Source organism: Barbus barbus (genome assembly GCF_936440315.1).
Source record: "Barbus barbus genome assembly, chromosome: 22".
Taxonomy (NCBI): Eukaryota; Metazoa; Chordata; class Actinopteri; order Cypriniformes; family Cyprinidae; genus Barbus; species Barbus barbus.
Window position 1 is genome coordinate 4,592,588 of NC_136750.1, and position 21,632 is coordinate 4,614,219.

The 21,632-nt window shown below is 37.4% G+C and overlaps 1 protein-coding gene across 4 annotated transcripts in view; it reads left to right on the forward strand.

Moving 5' to 3' along the window:
• LOC306888566 (amyloid beta precursor like protein 2-like) overlaps nucleotides 1-21,632 on the forward strand; it is an 83,994-nt gene that overhangs the window by 54,447 nt on the left and 7,915 nt on the right. For 2 of the 4 annotated variants that reach the window (XM_079446963.1, XM_079446964.1), the window contains exons 6-15: nucleotides 1,017-1,225; nucleotides 2,168-2,335; nucleotides 7,084-7,217; nucleotides 7,345-7,419; nucleotides 7,503-7,661; nucleotides 10,854-10,982; nucleotides 13,012-13,111; nucleotides 14,576-14,749; nucleotides 16,397-16,432; nucleotides 21,184-21,266. In XM_079446963.1, coding sequence (XP_079303089.1) covers nucleotides 1,017-1,225; nucleotides 2,168-2,335; nucleotides 7,084-7,217; nucleotides 7,345-7,419; nucleotides 7,503-7,661; nucleotides 10,854-10,982; nucleotides 13,012-13,111; nucleotides 14,576-14,749; nucleotides 16,397-16,432; nucleotides 21,184-21,266 — 1,267 coding nt within the window. The remainder of the gene's footprint in view (nucleotides 1-1,016; nucleotides 1,226-2,167; nucleotides 2,336-7,083; nucleotides 7,218-7,344; nucleotides 7,420-7,502; nucleotides 7,662-10,853; nucleotides 10,983-13,011; nucleotides 13,112-14,575; nucleotides 14,750-16,396; nucleotides 16,433-21,183; nucleotides 21,267-21,632) is intronic. The other 2 variants (XM_079446965.1, XM_079446966.1) reach the window with 1 other exon arrangement.

The window sequence follows — 21,632 nt, forward strand, 5'->3', positions numbered from 1 at the left end:
TATTTATTTTTTAGTTATAGAATAACTGCAGTAATACAGTAAAAAATAAATAAAAAAAAGTTGCCTTTTATATGATTAGTTTTATTTATATTAATCATGACATTTTTTTCATTAACAGATCATCAGTTAAATAAGTTCCCAGGCGTGGAGGTTGAGCTCTAATTTAGTCAGTGTTTTTGTATTGTCGATTATTTACTCATCCAAATCTTTGGCGGAGGCTTAGCCTCCTCGGAGCAAACACCTCGGCGCGCTTATCGAAGGTTGATGTATCAGTATGACGGTCACTGTGAGCTGTCGTATCTCATCACGCTTTGAGGAGTAGTAGCTGATAGATTGTGTGTGCCGTGTGAGTGTTTGTGTAGGATAAATTAGGTTGACCATCTGGATATTTTCGAGTGCCATGCCTTTGACCTCTGACAGCTGCTTGATTCACTTCCATAAATCATAAAACCTGTGCTCCTCCTCTCCCTCTGTTTCCTATGTACTCCTTCCCTCTCATCCCACTGTGCTCCTGTCATTTCTTTGTCATATCTCTTCCTGCTTGTTTCCTGAATTACACTGTGTCCTTCATATGTAGTTCACCTAAAAATAAATGTCGTCATTTACTGAAGTATCATTTATATACTATTAAAGCTTTTGTTGTTTAAATTTTACTTTTTGTAATTTAATTTTTAATCTTTATTTTATTTCGAGTAAGGTTTTTTTTTTTTTATGGTTGTTTTAGATAATGAAATTTACACATTTGAATTCAAAGCATGTCTCACTTTCTCCTATGGATCAGAAAAAGGATAAATCGTGAAAAATGTTCAAGCTGCTCATAAACGCAAATTGCTATTTTAAAGTGCTTCGATTATAGTTACTCTTTTAAAAAGGTACTTTGGCAGAAATATTATTTGAAATGTTGAGTGGGGTGTGGATTGGGACATTACTGCTGTAGATAAATGTGAATAAAGTCAAAAAAGGCTAAGAAAAATGTACTTCAAAATCCTGTTCATCCTGTCTTTTCTTGTTTTTAGTGATCCTGTTGCCAACGAGCCGCCCACTCCAGAGGACACAGCTGAAGAGGAGGAGGCGGAGCAGGAGGACGACGGAGACGAGGAGGACTACCACTATGTGTATGAAGATGAAGAGGATGACCGAGACGGTGAGGAAAAGGATGTGAAGAAAGACAAAGCTGCCATCCCGGAGAGCCAGGATGTTGATAAATCTCTGCAGGAAGTGGAAGGTCTGTATCACACAGTTCGCTTCATTTATTTCCTTACTGCCACGGTGTGATTCATTGATACATATTTCTGGTCCTGTTCACTGTAGAGGTTTACAATTATTGGCTCTTATTTTTAGAAATGATGGGGGAAAAAAAAGTGTGCATTTTATTGTTTGGCATTGTCTATACATCCTATATAGCGCAACAGTCCCGGGGTCTAGAAATAAAAATCTCATTCACTTTTTCCATAGATAAATATTTTCTTTTATTAGTTATGTAAATACATTGCCAGAAAGATTAAGAAAAGATACGACTCTGTTAAAGCCACACATCAGTGTGATTTAAACTTTATTTATTTATTTTTCTGCATGCTATAGCCAGAATTACATCTACCCAGAATCCTGATAAAGATGAATGCACCAATCAAAGTCGCTGTTGCCATAGAAACAAAATTATGGTAGAGCTCAGCAGTGCTCACTATCTATGAAGCATGTAATCAAATAATTTCCCCTACACTCTCAAACTTATGTATTTGTAGGTATCTGAATATTTTGTTCACACCAAGAATGACAACTGTAAGAGAATAGGGAGGTCCAAACCACAACTATAACGATAACAGAGGAACGATATTGTTGGAGTCACTTTCAGAACAATTTTTTCCAGCTGATCACTGATAAAAATGCATATAGCCAATCAGAATCCACCAGACTTTAACCAACTCGAGCATTTAACACAGCAAATGAAATTGGAGTATGGACGCTAATATTGTTATCGTTATAGTTGACTCCTTTAGTGATTCCTCCTTTCTAGGTGCAAAGTCTATGGAGAAAGTAAATGGGAAAACTATTCTGAACCAAGGCCGCTGAAGTGTGCGGTCACTGTTGCGCTCTATAGTTCAAGGGCATTACTGATTGCTGCCCCCGGTGGCTGGAGGCTCTAACTGCGCCTCCCCTCCTGTGTTAGCGGTGTGTTCTCTGGAGGCAGAGACCGGCCCCTGCCGTGCCTCTATGCCTCGCTGGCACTTCGACATGCAGCAGAGGAAGTGTGTGCGCTTCATCTACGGAGGCTGTGCCGGCAACCGCAACAATTTCGACTCCGAGGAGTACTGCATGGCCGTTTGTAAACGTTTGAGTAAGTCACCAAAGACTCCGCCCCTTCTGCTCCGCCCTGTTCCTTCTCCTTGCTTTCTCTCACAATGCTCATGCAATGTTAGCTTACCTAGATGTCCACTTTAAAACAGCTTTGCTTTAAAACACTGTGTTGCAACCGTGGAATACAAATGATTGATTTTGATTGGATGAGATCTAGTTAAAGCAGTTACAAATGGACATTGTACATTCTATATTAATGTCATTTCTTGTGATGCCTTACAACTATTAGTTTTACTGTTGGCAGACAAATTGTTTATTTGACCTTTTAAAATGGCTGATTGTTATTGGATTAACAGCAACATTTATTATTTCTATTATTACTGTTGTTGTATTTAACTATTTAATTTAATTACTCATTTAATCATAATAAAATTAATAAATTATTTTGAATTACATTACTAATTACATTACAGATTTTTATTTTATATTAAAAATGAATTTAGTGTAGTAACTTATTAATAATACTAATAGTCGTAATAGTTGTTATTAGTAGCAGTGATAATAATTTAGCATGAGGATATAAAATTCTTACATTTTACTAAAGAAGTCACGTAAGATCAACGTTGCCGTGTTATTACTTTAATCTCATCTAATTCACTCTAATGTGGATTAACAGCAACATTTCTTATTATCATTAATAAATTACCTTAAATTACTTATTTACGAATAAAATTATTACATTAACTATTTTTATTGAATTATTTAATAATAATAATAATTATTTAATGTAATTACGTTTTATATTTAATAATTGTAATAATAATAGTAGTAGTAGTGATTATTAGTAGCAGTAATATTCATTTAGTTCAATATTTATCAAATTGTTCTTACATTTTTCTAAAAGTCACGCAAGGCCATGTGTTTTTACCAACGTTAATGTGATGTTATTGCTTTAATCTTATCTAATTCAAGGCTAATATGTTCTTATCCTGTTATTTCTGCGTGTGCAGGGTCCCATCCTTTGTTACTTGTTCTTTTCTTTCGTTTTGTGTCTCTTTCAGTTCTAATCTACCAGTGTTTTGAATTCATGTAGGAGTAGAAACCATCATCCTTCGTTGTTGTGGCAACATGAAATGATGGGTTCAATGTGATGTTTTTTTTTATCGTGTTAACCTTCATAATTCAAGGTTTCTCTTGTGCTCTTATCAGTCTAGATGCTGAAGACTGTTTGTTCTCATCAATATGCATGTCTCATGTTGCCTTTTGTGCACAGCCTTATGGATAATCATGTCGGTCTTGTCATCTGTATACTAAGGAAATCTGATTTGAGTTCATATCTTTATCATAGCGTGCAGAACAGCGCAGTAACTCTTAAGATAAATGCTAAGGAGAGCGCTTCTGTCAGAAAAGAGCTATTCAGAGGACAGGATGAAAGGAATGGGAAATGAAGGACTGTCTGGTTCTCTCAGAATCAGGGGAAATACAAAGTCATCTCTTGAGTCGTAGCTCTCTGTGGGAAGCTTATTCTTTGTTTTGGTCTGATCTTAGTGTGCTTTTTGTCAGCTGCTCCTCCTTAGCTCCTCTGGACCTGTCTGTTGGTCTGTCTGTCTATTTGTTTCTGTGTGTAAATGTGTTTAAGAAAGTCTCTCTAGCTCTGTTCCAAAAGATAGTGGGCTCCTTAAATGTCTGCTGGCTACCCAGAAGTCTCCTAACTGTCATCAGAGCCTCATAAGTGCCTGATTTGGAACACTTGGCTAATGGTCACTCATGCACCATTCCTCACTTTAACCACACAAAAGGCCTGACTGACCCTCACAGTTTCAATAGAGTGCAACAGTGCTGCCCACATTTCATCAGATTTGAGCCTTGAACCTAACTAACCAGTGGTGAGGGAATTCACAACATTATGAACTTTGAAGTAAAGTAGTAGCTGAAAATGGGATTTAAAAAAAGGTACAAGACTTTGTATTTGATGGCTTTAATGAAGGAAAGAACTACAGTCTCATGGAGCATTGCAAATGATATAATACTATTAAAAATCAAGAAATCTAAAACTGAAAATAATATCTACTAGGGATGCACGATATTATCGGACTGATGTCGGAATCGGCCGATAATGGCTTTAAATGTAAATATCGGCATTGGCCTGATATGAAAAATTATGCCGATATGTCTTGCCGATAAGAGGAATGGGTTAACTCACATGTGCTAGTGATTAGATCACGTCAGCAGTGTGGCTCATTCTTGAAGCAAAGTTTTGTCTGAATGACGATTAGATTCACTATTTTGGATCGCTGTATTTAATCTGTGAAAGCACATACAGAATGACGCGTTTGGTGTGTGATAGAGTAAACAGTAACAGCACGTGCAGCGACAGCAGCGGAAGCCTCCCCCGGGTCCTAATGCCTGTTCGGTAAGGAGTTTTAATCTGTAGGGGGCGCTGTTGGCCTACTTCGAATTAAATTAAAATTAATTCTTCTAATTAAAACTAAACTAGACTACACAAATAACATTTAGACTGTTTCTGATCAAGTAAAGCAGTAATTGATGTCATAAACCGAGTATGTTTTGATTTAATGGTCAGAAGCTAGCTTAAATGGGGGGGAAAAAATCGCAAACATGACGCTTGTAAATTTTAATAATTTTATATATACTGATTTATTTATTAATGTGTCATATGTTTTATTTTTTAAACAAATCATGAGCTCTAAAAGATTTTCTGAGTTTGTACAACTCTTTTGTTTTAGACCATCTACAAATGTTAAATCTTAAAATAAAATGTTGGTGTTAACACTGCATCTTTCTGGGGGAAAAAATGCAGCGATTGATATAGTTTATTTATAGTTATTTTCAAAGCTTCAATGTACTGTTAAAAAAACCTTCCTTTTTTTATTTAATTCTAATAAATGAGTTCTTGTTAAAAACTAACCAAAATTAAAAATATTTTGCTTATAATTTCTGCACAGGAGAGACTTGGTGTTGTGCCCAAGCAAAAGGAAATATATCGGTATCGGCAAAAATGACTTGAAAAATATCGGATATCGTCAAAAATCCAATATTGTGCATCCCTAATATCTACCAAATATTTAAGTACTCTGAAAGTGCAGGAAAACTGACTCTACGTCATTCGCAGTGATTTGTAGAAGTGGGCGGGTGCTAAAAAGTTATTTTTGTGCGATTTTTCTTGTCAGTGTTCTCCTATTGATGGAGATTTCTCTGCAGAATCATGGGTAATGTAATTTTTCCACCAGGAATTTCACAATCAAACAGGATTGCTTGTGATTGTAGTAATATGGTCAACAAAAGCTTATGCCAACAATTAACAACCTCCTAGTTCTGTCTGAAATGTCTTTATATGTTATTGTTCAAAATCAATCCCTCTATGAAGTAAATGAATGGGATTGTTGCTCTCTAGAGAGTTTAATGTTAACACGTTGCTAAGCTAACAGCTTGATACTACTGTAATAAGCTCAAAATACATTGCACACAAAAATGGCAAGATAAGTAAATTTTAAGTGAAGTTAAGCTTATTTTTCAGTACTGAATAAATGTATTTAATTGACATTTCCCTCAACTCTTTTCACTAAGCTTGTCACAGTGCATTATTATTATTATTATTATTATTATTATTATTATTATTATTATTATTATTATTATTTAGTCATTTAGCAGATGCTTTTATCCAAAGCGACTTACAAATGAGGACAACAGAAGCAATAAATTGTAGTATTACAACAACTAAAAACAGATCCTAATCTAAAAGCTAAAACTTTATAAATACTACCTATACACATTTTAAAAATAAAGAAATTAAATAAAAATGACAAATGCATACAACACAATTTCAAAACTTAACTTTTAATGAAAAACAAAAAAAAATAAAGCTAAAAACAATTCAAAATATTAAAGAACAAAAGGTATGAGCATAATAATGATTCTAACATAACACTAATCCAAACACCAAAAAAAACAACTATGTATATGTACAACCACACACATACATACATACACACATACATACATACATACACACATACATACATACACACATATACACACACACACTCACAAGACAGAACGGGACCAAACGTGATATCAGCACGTCTCCACACAGTAAAGAAAACCAGCGTTTCCTAGCAACGACAACTGTGCTAAACACTAATAAGACAAGTACGTACACTTACGAGCTGCATTTAACTTCCGCTGATAAAGACTGCTTCTCTCAGAGGATTTCTTTACACCGTTTTCTGCTGGCGCTTGAACACACTTTCCCTATTTTTAAATTAAAGGAAAAGTTGCCCAAAAATGAGAATTTTCATCATTTACCCTCATGTCATTTTAAACCTGAATGAGTTTCTTTGTTGAATGTAAAACAAGATATTTTGAAAAATGCTGGTAATCAAGCAATTGCTTGAAGTATTTCTTTCCCTACTATGGAAGTCAATGGGTACCAACAAAATATCTTCAAAATATCATCTTTTGTGTTCGATGTAAGAAAGAAACTCATACAGGTTTGGAAAGATATGAGGGTGAGTAAATGACACAATTCTCATTTTTGGGTGCATTGTTCCTTTAAGGCATTGCATTTTCCAGAGACTATTGATGCAGTCCTGCCTTACATTTTGGCCAAAAAGGTACCTTGAAAGACAGCATAATTTGCTGCCTACCTAGTGTCAACAGCAGCCTACGCTTCTGCAGTTCTGTGATTCCTAAAAATGCTTCTTATTTGGTGTTTGGGAGAGAGCTTGAATGTGCCACCTGTTTATAAACTTTCTCTTTACCCCTCAGCCGTGCCGCCCACCCCTCAACCCACAGATGATGTGGATGTGTACTTTGAGACCCCAGCAGATGATAAAGAGCACAGCCGTTTCCAGAAGGCCAAGGAGCAACTTGAGATCAGACACCGCAACCGCATGGAGAGGGTGAGTGAGAGGTCACATTTACAGTTTGAATATAGTTGTCATGTGACATTGAGTTGTTTTCATGTGGCTAGTCAGAGTCCAGCCAGCATTTGAACCCCAAGTGATTTGCGTATGTTGTTCTTACCAGGTGAGGAAGGAGTGGGAGGAGGCTGAGAGCCAGGCCAGGAACCTACCCAAAGCTGAGAGACAGACACTGATCCAGGTAAACCTCAGCTGCTATGCCAGAGGACTTCTCGTACAAGAGGTAACTGTTTATTTATGGGGTCTTCGTTATTTTCACTGCAGCACTTCCAGGCTATGGTTGAGTCCTTAGAGGAGGAGGCAGCCAGCGAGAAACAGCAGCTGGTGGAGACTCATCTTGCCCGGGTGGAGGCCATGCTGAACGATCGCCGCCGTCTTGCCCTGGAGAACTACCTAGCTGCTCTGCAGGCTGATCCACCAAGGGTGAGACGACCCACAATGACCTAATACACCCAGTTTACAACTAAAATTAACATCCTTATTGGTGGTAAATGCAGGCATTAAACACTGCTGTCCACAGTCAAGAAAATCTTTTAAAATCTATTTTAAAACAAGTTTAAAGGGGTCATCGGATGCCCATTTTACACAAGTTGATATGATTCTTTAGGGTCTTAATGAAAAGTCTATAACATACTTTGGTTAAAATTTCTCAGTGGTAGTGTAAAAAACACCTTCTTTACCCTGTTAAAATCAGCTCTGTTTTCAGCACGCTGATCTAGTTCATGCTGCTTTAAATCCTAGTGAGCTCTGCTGACTCCGCCCCTCTCTTCCGTGGAGTGACGAGCAGACCATAGATGTGTAGATTCCCTATTCAAGCACTCCAGATACGTTGACGCGTCAGCCATCTCGCATTCACCATAATAATCAATGAATATTCAAAGATATACAGGCGTATAACTTGCTGTTGTAGATGCACACAGTCAATGCGCACAAAGATTCACGCTAGTGTCAATCAACTATCCTGGGAGAGGTCTGTACAGAACTACGTCATTCTGACAGGAACCTCAGAACAGCCTGATTTCAGAAAGGGGATTTTAAAATGGGGATTAAAAAAAAAAACTACTGGCTGGATTTTTATCATTATAGGATGGATGTGTACACATACTTCCAACACACATTTATGTTCAAACAACTTGAAAGTGAATTTTGCATCCGATGACCCCTTTAAGAAATATACTTGTTGGTTTCATGTGTTAATATTATATAATAAAAGTATTTAAAAATTAACTTTTATATAATTTAAATTTTTTTTAATTTAATTACTTTTAAAAATGTCATGTGGTGTAACCATCAGAAAGTAATATATTTTTGTTATACCCTGAATACATGTGACTACTCATCTTTATTGTTGTTTTAATTTAAAATGCATCTGTGATCAAAGCTGAATTTTCAGCATCATTATTCCAGTCTTCAGTGTCACATAATCCTTCAGAAATAAATCTAATATAATTTGCTGCTCAGGAAACATTTCTGATTATTATTGCTGCTTCATATTTTTGTATAAATCGTGATGCATTTTTCAGAATTAATTTTATATATAGTAATATTCTGATATTTAATGTAATGTGGCAATGGTTTCTTAGGATCTATATGCTTCTGATGCTTTTGGGAAACGCAGCTCTATTTGAACAAACACTTTGACTGAGCCATGCATCAGCAGCGAACACTGTCTGTGATTGATTGGTCCTGTCTTTCAGCTTTTGCGTGCGTTCCGATCATAGGGTTCCAATGAGCAGGAGAAATAGCTCTATCCAACACTATTGTTCGCTAATATAGTCGATTTTTCCATTTATAAGCTTATTTTATGCACCGAGTTTCTTGATAAAATAAGTGGTTTAAAAAAATGCACTTTAGAATCGATGTTTTTATGTGAGGATCGATCCTTTCGATACAACACCAGTATCGATACTTTAGGATCGATCCGCCCATCCCTACTGCTCCTGCCCCCTTTCCAGAATAGGGCTGCGCCATAAAAACATCTGTTTTGGTTCTGATTATCATGTTTATCGCGCTGAAAACCATACGAGTTTAAACTTCTGATATACGGTTTTCTGAGTGCACACGGACAGAAAGCTGCTGTCACAGCATTAGTGAGTAAACTAATTTCTCATTTACACACAAGTTAACGTTAAAAACACACGAGTTACAAAAACAGCCAGTTATGTCTGTGAAGTTAAACAGCTGGGAAATAAATCGCATGATTGATCTGCGTGGCAGCAGCATACAGTAAATAAATCAATAAATCCACTGCTCTCTTGTCTCCTCTGAGGCTGGGACTAAATAGTGTTCTGTGCTCGTCTGTGCATCCAAAGGCAGAACAGTTAGCATGTTTTGCTTAAACTTTCACCATGGCAGTAGAACTGGTTCTCCGTTGTCGCTTGCGAAATCAAAATGACGGCGCCGTGGGTGGAAATTTACAGATTAAGGGGCGGTAATATTCTAATGAGATCCCTTTGCCACGTCACCAAGGGAGCGAAATCAGGCGCTCGTTTTTTTCTAAAAGCTTGCAGAAAAAGGCTTACTAAAACAAAGTTACTGGGTTAATTTTTTTCACGTTTCCTCGGTTAGTACATGCACTGGGGACCTGATTATAGCACTTAAAACCTGGAAAAGTCAGATTTTCGTGATGCGTCACCTTTAAGCAGTATAGCAAGTTTTGTAAAGCTTTTTAATAGCAAAATGATATGTTTTTCTATTTCTATAATAAATAGATTCTACCAAACCATGTTTTTCTTTTTCAAAATTTGAGGCTTTTTTTTCCCCGTCACCATAATGACAGAACAGTTGTTTCACACTGACATTTTTGACAGACTTCGTTAATCAAAATGAAATTAAAAACATGCTCATCTAGAAGAAGTGTATTTGAGTCACAATGTATAAATTGCATATTATATAATAGATTTATCATGTCATTGAAACACCAATTTCCCCTCAAAAGCTGATCACAAGTAGTCACATGCATGCTATTCCCAAGTGTGGATGTTATTGTCTCTGTTGACCACATGTGATCAGATCACCTGAGATGCATGTAAATACCAGCCCAGTGTTTACTTGGGGTTAGCAGCACTGACAGATCCCTTCCAGTATATAAATGAGCATGGATCATGTGCGGTCATGTGTGAAATGCATGCTCTGAGAGGGAGTAAAAGAAGTTTGAGAGATAAGTGCTTTCTTGAAGGATTGTTCTCATCTCGTAATGACCAGATTACACTTCTTATACTTGTCTCTGATGATGAGCGGTGGTTGTCTCTTCTCTCTGCTCTGTGATTTAATGGTGGCGGATTTCCCGTCCTCTATTACCCTACCGAAAGCTCATAACAGGGAGGGTGGCTTCGGTTACTTAAGATATTAATTTGAATTGTGCACCTATGTAATGTTTAATCCCCTGAAATGACTTGCACGAAGAGAACCAGAGCCAGACTCGCACAAGCAGGCGTGCTTTCAGCATCTCTGCTAATCCTCTTGTTATTTCTCTGTCCTGCGGATCTTGCAGCTCTTTGATCTTAGCGCTGATTCAAGGATCAGCCAGCTCATAAGGAGACGTCCACCTGACTCACCCTGCCTTTTATTCTCTCTCCTTTGTGGTCAATTTATCTTCTTTCTCTGTCTCTGCAGCCCCACCGTATCCTGCAGGCTCTGAAGAGGTACGTGCGTGCCGAGAATAAGGATCGTCAGCACACCATCCGCCACTACCAGCACGTCCTGGCCGTGGACCCTGAGAAGGCCGCCCAGATGAAGTCCCAAGTCAGTGTCGCCCAATCTGCCTCCTATTCCTGCTAAATCCCATGTTTTCTATAGTCTTTTCTCACCTTGCAGAGTTTTGTTCTATTTATAACTGTTTTGCTAGCCTTTTGGTACTTGCTTAATATGTAAAGACCACAAATGATCCATTTGCAGGATGATATCACAAGAAGGTCTGGCTGTTTGGCTAAGCAGTGGTGTTTGAAAACAATCATTGTTGCCTTCTAATTAGTTCAGCTAGACTAGAGGCACAGGAATTACACACTTCTCCTTTAATGGTGCTTTCTGTGCATATGTACGGTGTTCAGAAGTTGATAGGATTGTCCAGGAGAGCCATGAGTGAGTTAGCATGACTGGATTCTCATGTTCCAACATTATATGAGAGATTTGCACCGCACTGCTCTTGTGTAACATCACTCGTAGTGATTATTTGGATGTTACTTAATGTAGAGCCAATGGCGTGGCTCTATAATATGCATTCCAGACTGGCCAGCACAGAGGTTTGTCATGGGAGACGGGATGTGGCACAGACCCAGAGGTGTGCACAGATCTGAGAATCATGGGAAACGAAACCCCCGTTCTGGGCCTGAATTTACATAACATTCTTCAGAATAAAATTCTTAACTTTTATTTTCTTAGTTTCTAACTTTAAAATTACAGTTAAGAATATTTGATGTTCCTGTTCTTTGTTTTTAAGAATGTTCTAAAGACAAAACTAGTTCTTAGTTATAAGATATATGGATAACCTCCAACTTGATTTTAAAAGTAACTATTTCAAATAAATAAAATTTAAAAACAGCACATCTCTGCACTCCCGCAAGCCAGGTGCAATGTAAATTGTGTGCGTGATTTATGATTATTACAGTGCAAAAAGCATCTAACCTTTTTGTTGAGCTAATTAGTGAACTGCCATACAATCAAATAAAACCCACTAAAGCCTGTCATATTCTTCTTAAAAAATGTTTTAAAGAAAATATTTGAGAACTTGTCTAGAAGACTTTCTCAATTTATCTCGTGAAATTTCTTAACTTTTTTATTAAGACTATTTTTGTAATCTTGCCCCTGAATCTGTAACCCTCTTCCCATTTAGAAGAATTTTTGGGACAATGGGACAGGGGTTAAAGGCATAGTTCACCCAAATGAAGATTCTGTCATTGGCTTTCCCTCATGTCCCTTATGACTGACTGACTTCTGTGAAACACAAAAGGAGAAATTTGTCCTAAAGCAAAACCCAAATGAGATTTGAGCTGAAAGGGGGTGATTAACGAGCTGAATTTCAATCTGAGCTTTTTTTTTTTTTTGGGGAACCTGACCGTCTTTGTGCTTCATTGTATGGAAAAATGCACTATAAAATGTATATCCCCTGTTCTCTACTACAGGTTTGGATTGACATGAGGGTGTATAAATGATGACCAAATATTCATTTTTGGATGAACTATCCGTTTATCAACTGTCATGACTCATGCAGGTTTTATAAAAGCACTTTGCGTTATATAAAAAATAGCAGTTACGCCAATGACTTGTGGGGCTGCGTTTTATATAACCCTGTGTTTGAGAAATGGCAGTCCAGTCTATTTTGGCAATTGAGTAGAAGTCCAGGTATGACTGGTAGACCAACATAAACTAACTTGCTTCCTAAAGCAACAGTGCGACAGCTAAATACAGTATCTGAGGTCCAGATGGGTGCCTAGAAGGTCTACAAGGACATTTTAGAGCAATTTCCCTCTTCTTTTTCTTCAGATATATAGGCCCTTCATTGCCATCTGTTGCTGGATTTTGAGCATTGCACATAAACGCTGTGATAACAAAGAACCAGGCGTGGTTGCGCGTATACACACACACACACACATTTTACAGCCCACAGTCACAACGTTTCTTCTTCTCACCATTTACCTATTAAGATCACCACAAAGCTCCATCCAACATTACACAACCACAGACATGTTCCATCCTGCAGAATGGAGCCTTTTTATAAATATAATCTTGCGTAACATATCTTCTGTTTTTAAGAGTGTGTGTCTGGGTTTCCTAGGTGATGACCCACCTGCGGGTGATTGAGGAGAGGATGAACCAGAGCCTGTCCTTGCTCTATAAGGTGCCCTACGTCGCAGAGGAGATCCAGGATGAGATTGGTAAGTGTGGAGATCTGGATCAGATTTGGAAAATGGTGCAAATAGGCTTTTTTGAAATCATATAAGCAAGAAACAAGAGAGAGAGAGATGATAATGCTTGGTATTTTTACTACTTTTTGTTATATCTCATCATTTTATCATTATCTTGGAGCTCATGTTGGGTCTTTTTTATGAAAAGCTTGTACATTATTGTTAAAAATCACTTTCCTTATGGAGAAAATTATTAAGAATCTGTGTCCCAAATGACGCACTATGCACTTATGCACGATCTACTCAACCATGTAGTGTATGAATTATATAAGGTTATTTTGGGTCTGAGTCTGATAGCCCCTCCACCTTTGCTACGTAATTAAATCTGCGACAGTTGAGTGCATGAAGAGTTCAGCATTCCACGCTAAGTTTTTTTTCGGTTATTTAAGTGCATCAACCGGCTATTTTAAGTGCAATTTTTCTTTTTGGAATTTTCGGTGTGAACACACCATTCTCACACTTTAAACTACAAAACGTTATAGAATAGTGCATAAGTATGCGATTTGGGACGCAACTTCTGTTTCTGTACAACCAAACTACGAGCAGTTCATGTTACTTAAATAGGTAGATTGTATGTAATCAATACTGATCCATTCCTGCAAGTTTGGTCAGATTGTCTTGAAAAGGGAAGTTTAGGGTTCGGTTTATTTAAAGACCTCTTATGTCAAACTCTAAAGCTCCCTTGATTTATCATGGATAAAACTGTAGAAAGACTTTTGCTCTGTTTTATGCATTTTTTTGTCCTGCTTTGAGCTGTTAGTCCCCTAAACAACTGCACAATCTCTCTGCATCTCAGATGCCAAGATAATTACACCTGTATGAAAAGCTTGGCTTCAGTAATTCTCTCTCTCTCTCTCTCTCTCTCTCTCTCTCTCACTCACTCACTCACTCACTCTCACACACACACAAACACACAAAAGTGTAATTTGGCTTCTCTTTTTATCGCTCAGCTTGAAAACATCTCACCGCAATCAAAGTAAATTGGTGTTCTGAAGCATTTGTTGTACCGTGCTCTTTGTTTCAGGTCTCTTCTCAGAGACGCCCCTCTGCACTTGATTATTTTTTGTCATCTTTTTCGTTCATTTTATGAGAGGAGCTGTGGCATTGTGTAGTATAGATGAGACTAGTGTGTGGGATTTGACAGAACTGGGTCAAGTCTCCTCCAAATTCCCACTAGTGTGTGAAGATGCATAGTTTTTAATCCAGATTCGGTGCAGAATATTTTTTCAAGTTTAGAGAAGTAGAAAGGGTCATTTTAGCTTCACCGATGCCTGGAAGTGCCGCAGTACGGAACCTCGTAATGGATAATTGATTGCGTTTATGACTGCTTCGTGCCTCCTTTTAATGGTTTTAGGTATAGATCCCTTCCTCCACCTCTTCCCTCCTGTGACTTGCTGTTTTTAACTATGTTCCTCTACGTATCTCCCAATTCAGATGAACTTCTGCAGGATCAAAAGGCAGATATGGACCAGTTCCTGTTCTCCATCTCTGAATCGCAGCCTGATGTTACGGTGTCGTCTGAGGAGAGTGTGGAGGTTCCTGCCTTTGAAGGAAAGCCTTTCCGCCCCTTCCAGGTCAACTCTCTGGGCTCCCCCGCTGAACCCGAGGGTACGTTTCTTGTCTAAATTTACACAGGCAAACCTTTTAAGGCTCTCGGTTGCTCTCCACAGTCTCTCAATATGGCACTGTTGCCGAGGCAGGTTTTGTATCGGTGTCATGCCACTACTACCCCCTTCACACTTAGCTGGCTCCTCTGCCTGAGTTTAGCCTGCACACCTGAAAAGTGTCCAAATCCCTTCTAAAACCAGAAAACAGACCAGTCTGGAAGACCAACTAAGACCAGCAAACCAGATTAGACTGGCTGGTTGGACACTGTAGCACTTAAAATGAAAATAAACTAATACCCTTTGGAAAAGTGAATATTCTATTTCCACTCCCTTTTGAATATCATATTTCCAGTACTATTGTGTTATTACCGCTTCTAACACTGTAAGTATTCTGTGAAGGTTTGATATGATTTTCTATAGTAACTCGAGGAGCATATGCCTGTTTAGTAGGATAAATGGTTAGCTAATGTAGCTATAAACAAACTTAAAACACAAAGGCAGGCAAAAGTTTAATCTGGCATTATTATATAATATGTACATATGATGTAGTAATTTCATGTTATAGGAGATATATACTGTGAAACACACAAAAATTTTTATTCACCTTAGCAAACAATATTCAGCCAGTATTTGGCATGGCACCAGTCATTATTACCCACAGCCTACTAAAGTGAATCTTAAAAAACATGTTAGGGTCATATTTCACCCCAAAAATGAAAAGAAGCATTTTGCATGTAGAAAATGAAGCAAATATTATGGTGTTTGCTTTGTGACTTTATGAAAGTACAAAAATATTTTATTATATAAATATTAAAATATACTAAATAAAATATATGAATAATTTATTATAGATACATACACGCAAAAAAAAAAGATATTCCTAAAAAAATATAATATTCTTCATGCAAAATAACTTCATTTTTATTTTGGGGTGAAATGTGATCTGGATGTTTTCCAGGATACGTTCAGCCACCAGTACCTTGTTCACATGTTTTTCTCTGGCTGGCTCTTGTTTAAAGTGTCTGTTTTGAGCCCGTACTAGAGGTCTGCTCATAGCTTCTCTCTCAAAGCCGTTCAGGTGAAGCTCTCTGGCAGCATGAGGCCTGTTAGCGTTAACTTGTCTAAATGCTGAATGAAGCCCGTTGCTCTCGGGCCATAGGTTTCTGCTTATCTAAGCTTGCCTGAATCCCCATTGGCATCGCCTTAAACACCACGCCATTTGAAGTTCAGCTAAAATCATAAAGCCTGAGGCTCTGGCTTCGCACTGCAGCCAAGTGCTTTGAAAATCTCTCTCTTTCTGAGCCCAGTGCTGCTCATTCACTGTCCTGCCTGGGCCTGCCAAGCCTTTAAGGAAACTGCAAAACAGCGAAATTAAAATGCGATCTACAAAAAGAGCAATGTAAAAAACACATTAGAGCCCAGGAGGGCTTTCATTATGACAGGTCTGTCCAGAAACGCATCCTGGGTTTTTCTTTCCCCTGTTCTTTGATTTGTTTTTCTTTTATCATTCTGTCCCTGCGGGATTCTCCTCTCCGTCCGCAGACACAGCTTGATAAGCCTGACTGCTTCTCTTTTACTCACCTGGGTTATTTTCTCTTTCTATTCCAATCTTTTCTTGTTTTGTCTTTTGCTTGTATGCAATGCCTAGGCGATCTCTCTGAACCCCCTCGTGCCTTCAAGAAAGGTGGGTCTCTGCTGCTTTTCACTGTTTCTATTTTTTTTTTTTTTCTTAAATTGCTGAAATGTTGTGTTTGCACTTTTTCTTTTATTTATGTTTTTATTGTTGCATAGAGGGCTGGGTATTTATATATATTTTTTATAGATATTTCATTTTGATTCCATCCGATATTGATTCAATTTTGGAATATTTCAGTTATGTCAAGATGCCTGTTTTTATATAAGACAGTATTTTTTGTGACCGCTAAAGTGCATTACATGCATTATGATTACATTTAAGAGCATATTAAAAACTATGATGATCATAAACTATTAAAAACTAATGTATGTAAATTATTATTATTTCATTAGAATTAAAATGATTTTTTATAAAAAATATATATTTTTTTATATACAAATACATTTTAACATTATTATTATTATTATTATTATTATTATTATTATTATTTAAGCATTATTTCTGTCATTTGGGGATTTTGAGAATCTATATCGGATTGTTTAAAAGTAGATTATTCTGTAGATTCATATTTTTTTACCCAGCTCTCCTTGCTTACATCTTGACTCATCTCCCCATCTATCCTCATTTTTACTGTATTTCCACCCCACGCTTTTGCCCTGTCCGTCCCTTCAGCCCTGTTAGCCATCTTTTTCTTAATTTCCTCTCTCAGTCACTCCCTCAGATGGCGAGACCAACCATCCCATCCCTCAATGTCTGGCCGGAAGAGCTTTGCCTAATGAAAAGTCCAGGCAGCTTGTTAAGATAATTAGCCATTTGGATCGGAGAACGAGTCCAATGTAAATGTGCTGTGTGGTGCTAAGGCAGTTATGGCTGCCTCACTAGCTGCCTGTGTCAGGAAGACAAATAACCTGATTCAGACCCAGCTCTCTGTCGACAGATCCTTATTTGCTACTTATTGGGCATCCTCTCGTCGCTTTCCTGTTATCTTGCGCTTTTCATGATAGGAGCTCATTAATTTAGTAGTTCTGTTGCAGGACCACTGTTTAGCTGACCAACAGCCAGCTTTTGCTCCCAGATTGTACAACTGGAACAGCGACCTGATTACCGCTTAACCTTGTGGTCCCGCCCCTTATGAATTTGCCTATAAACCTGCTCTTAAAACATTAGTGGTAGAAGCTTGCAGTTCACGATTACTATTGTCGATACTTATGGTTAGGAATTTAAACAACCTCCAAACCCAACTGTTCTACTAAGAGGCAATATTTGTTCACTGGAATTGATGTCTCAGGGGCATTTTTTTAATGTTTGTAAGGGCTATTTTTATAATTACCTTATTAAACAGGAAATGTGTGCGCTCAAAACGAACAAAAAGTTCTCAGGTGCGTAGAACAGAAAGAAGAAAGTTTTTAGTCCAATAGGTAGCTGAATTTGTCCGCACACTGAAAAATTCAAACAGACCTAAAAGGTCTACCAAAAATTTCGTTTTACTAAATTTAGGTCTGCTAAATTTTTGGTAGACCTTATTTGGTCAGTGTGCGGACGAATTCAACTACCTATTGGACTATAATTACCTTTAATAAAAGTATCTGTGTTGTCCTTTGTCAATCGATACTTATTTAATAATCAATCCAAATACTATAATCAATCAAATTTAATCAACAGCAACAAAATCCATCTTTACACTGCAAAGGTGTAACAGAAGCTGTATCTGACATTATTTACTGCTGCTCAAAGTTAGCAAACCTATTCACACAACTGCATATAAATAGTTCAGATAGCCTCTGACTGACCATCGCATTCAGAAACGTGTCTAAATGTGATGCTACAATCAACTTTTCATGCATGCCGCTTTTACTGCAACTGATGTATTAGATTTAGTTTAATTGTGATGGGGCATTTTTTTTTGCCATCTTGAAATTTTGGGTTATTTTTAGGGATGCTCCGATCAGGACTTTTGCAGCCGATACGGATTACCGATTTCTTGTCATGGTGATCTGCCGATACCGATTCTGATGCGTCAAGCTTTATATAACATACTGTGTGTAATAATGTTATATAAATAATCACAAAATGTATTCCTTATACAGTGAACATTTTAATATTCCTTTAAAATGGTGTTTATGCATAACGTGTATCAGGATACTTAATATAAGACAAAAATAAATGCAAACGAAATGTGTCTGATGCAACCCAAGGCAGAGATGGGCTTGGACTCGAGTCGCATTTTTATAGCCTTCAGACTTGACTTGACCTGAAATGACTCCAGACTTGACTCGACCCGAGGAAAAGGAAACTAGAGTCTTTTATCCTTAAATACTCATATAACTGATTTTCAAAAGGCGGACCCGCACCCCGGCATCCATCCGGACCGCGAGCCGTAACAGCAGCACCATTTTAAGTGAGCAGCACGTCAACAGCAGAGCGGTTCACATAGCAAGCGCTCAGGGTCGTTTATGGTAAATATCTTTCAGCGCTATATACTCTAGTATTTTTATCTAAAGCTAAACGCGCTTTATTCAAGCCCTTTCAGCTCCATGCACTTTCTCGATCTCTCCGGACACGTGCCAAGTTCAAGAGCTGCCGCGGTTATTTTAACAACAACAGAAACATGGTGAGAGGCAAAATTAGAGATTACTTTCACCAAAATACAGCAGAAAAAAAAATGCTTCAAATATAGTTATTTTTCTTACTATCTATCTATTCTATAACCTACGACTCAAACCAGATGTAACGAGACGTTTCTGATCTACATTTAACATCCTTAATCTGTAGGCTAAGAACATTTATATATATTTAAACTCCAACATGGAGAAGTCTAATGTAACTCATAAGGTTTAATACTGTCCAATATAAGACTGAAGAGGGAAAAATAAATGGAAACGTTAAAACTACTGAAAGAACAAAACGGAGTAGTTTGATCACGGTTATATCCACGGGCGCTGCGGATAATCCGTGGGTCGGGTAATAAAAAATGGATTCTGATTATTTGTGGGTGGGTCACGGGTGGATAAAATAAATCATTAATGATGCTACATTTTCATTAATTCATTAGGCAGATGATTTAATTTTTGTGTGTGTGTGGCAGATCGATCGGAGCATCCCTAGTTATTTTTGTTAATTATTTAAAGGTATTTGTGCTCCAAGCCCCTGTTAATTTATGCCCCTGGGCTTGTATCTAGCAAACAGACTTGAGGTTGGGCTCTTGACTTGAGCTAGTTAGCACCCACTTAGCACAGCCTTAGAAACTACCTAGAAAAGCACTCGGAACGCATTAGAAACCAAATAGCAGCACCCTCAAGACACCAGTTACATTTTCTTCCAAAATTGTCATTTTCTGATTAGTCTTGCTGTTTTTGCTGTCTCATCTCATGTGTAAAGTCTAATTGTCTTGGTGACGCACTTCACCTCCATGTTATGAAGTAGCTTGACTGTGTGTTCTGGTGGTTAGCGGTTCAGTCGTGCATGGTTAAGCTGTAAGCCCTTCTCTCCAGAGCTTGTGACAGCCGCTGAACATAGTTAATCTTTTAGCATCGGTGACCTGCTGCTTTGACAGTCAAACAATGAGTGTGGGTGGAGGGTATTGTTCTTCTGTCAACCAATGAGATTTCCAATGTGGGATTATGCAACCAGGACTCATTTTAGCCAGGTGTCTTTGGAAATTTCTAGCATGTTAATGTTTACCACTGAGAAAAATGCTATTCATGCAGTTTAATTTCTATTCTTGATCTTATTTTTATTTTTTAAATATATAATCAATGTTTATTTAGTGTCGTTGACACACTATTATAGTTTTTATTATTTTGAATTATTTTTTTTAATGTGCCTATTTTTATCCATTTTTATTTTAAATTTAGTTTTATCAGGTTATTTTAGTATATCAAGTTAAACTAAATAAAAATTTATTGAATTATTTTAACATTTATTTTATTATATTTATTAAATCTTTTTTTTTTTTTTTAAGATGAACTATAAAAACCCTGTATCTACTTACTACTAAAAAAAAAAAAAAAAAAAGGCAACATTTTAGTGTAGAAATAGTTAAGGCCTTTTAAATGTTAATGTAATAATGTCACATTTTAGAACTAATTGCCATCTTGCACTTGAACAGTAGCCTCCACATCCTGATTGCCATCTGAGTTCCTGGCATGTAGAAGCTCAAATGTTTTGATTCCTGGTTCTTGTATGGAATGATCACGTTTGACCATCTAGTCATTGGTTTCATTCAGAAATGTCACATTATGGAAGTAAAATGGTTTATTTATTTATTTAGTCATTTAGCAGATGCTTTTATCCAAAGCGACTTACAAATGAGGACATAAGAAGCAATCAAAACCAACAAAAGAGCAACAACGTGCAAGTGCTATTACAATCAAGTTTATGAATCAAGTTTCGTGTTGACTTTAATTGTTTAATAGGTAGGGTGAGGATATATATTTATAGAGCTGTTACTGGAAACAAGTGCTCACAGGATGTCCCAAGATGCTAATTCTACCAGGAAGAGACACAATAGATCACACCTCTTACTCTGAGCTGAATGTTTGCACCGAGCTTGTCTGGACTGATCCAGGAGGACTCTGATCTTCTACTTCATGCATGACTAATTAATTAATGAGCTTGTGTTCCCCCCACCGACTGAAAACAAATTAAATAAAACTGCAAGGCAGTTGTGCTACAAGCTGAGGTTATTTAGCTAATTGCAGCTACTGTTGGTCATATTTGTAAGCATTTGAGTTTTATTAATGCCTATATGCAAGATTCCATCTTGTCTTCCTGTCTCTGATTGGTTGTTCCCTCTGCAGGTTCTGGCTTGAACAGTCTGGATGGTCTGATTGGAGCAGAGGAAAAAGTCATCAACAGCATGGGCAAGATCAACGAAAATGTGGTGAGCCCACCAGCCTGCTTCCAACACCACTCACGCTTCACTGATCTGTTGCGAACAATGCCAACTGCTGGCGCCAACTCTCATGACTGAAATTACACAAAAAACAATGCAGATTTTCATACACATTCAGTTTAAATGCTAGTATTAAAATCAAGAATCGGCTTCATGATACACCTAGATGAACATTTACTTAATAAAGACCACACGCTCTGTAAACTTTACTTGAATAACTATGGTCTCATAGTTATAACTGTGCCATATGAATTTATTTGACTTTACTGCATTTGCAAGGCAGCACTAGTTTGACATTTACTGGGGTTTTGCAAATATTTTGACCCCCAAATATGATGGTCACCTCTCTTTTAA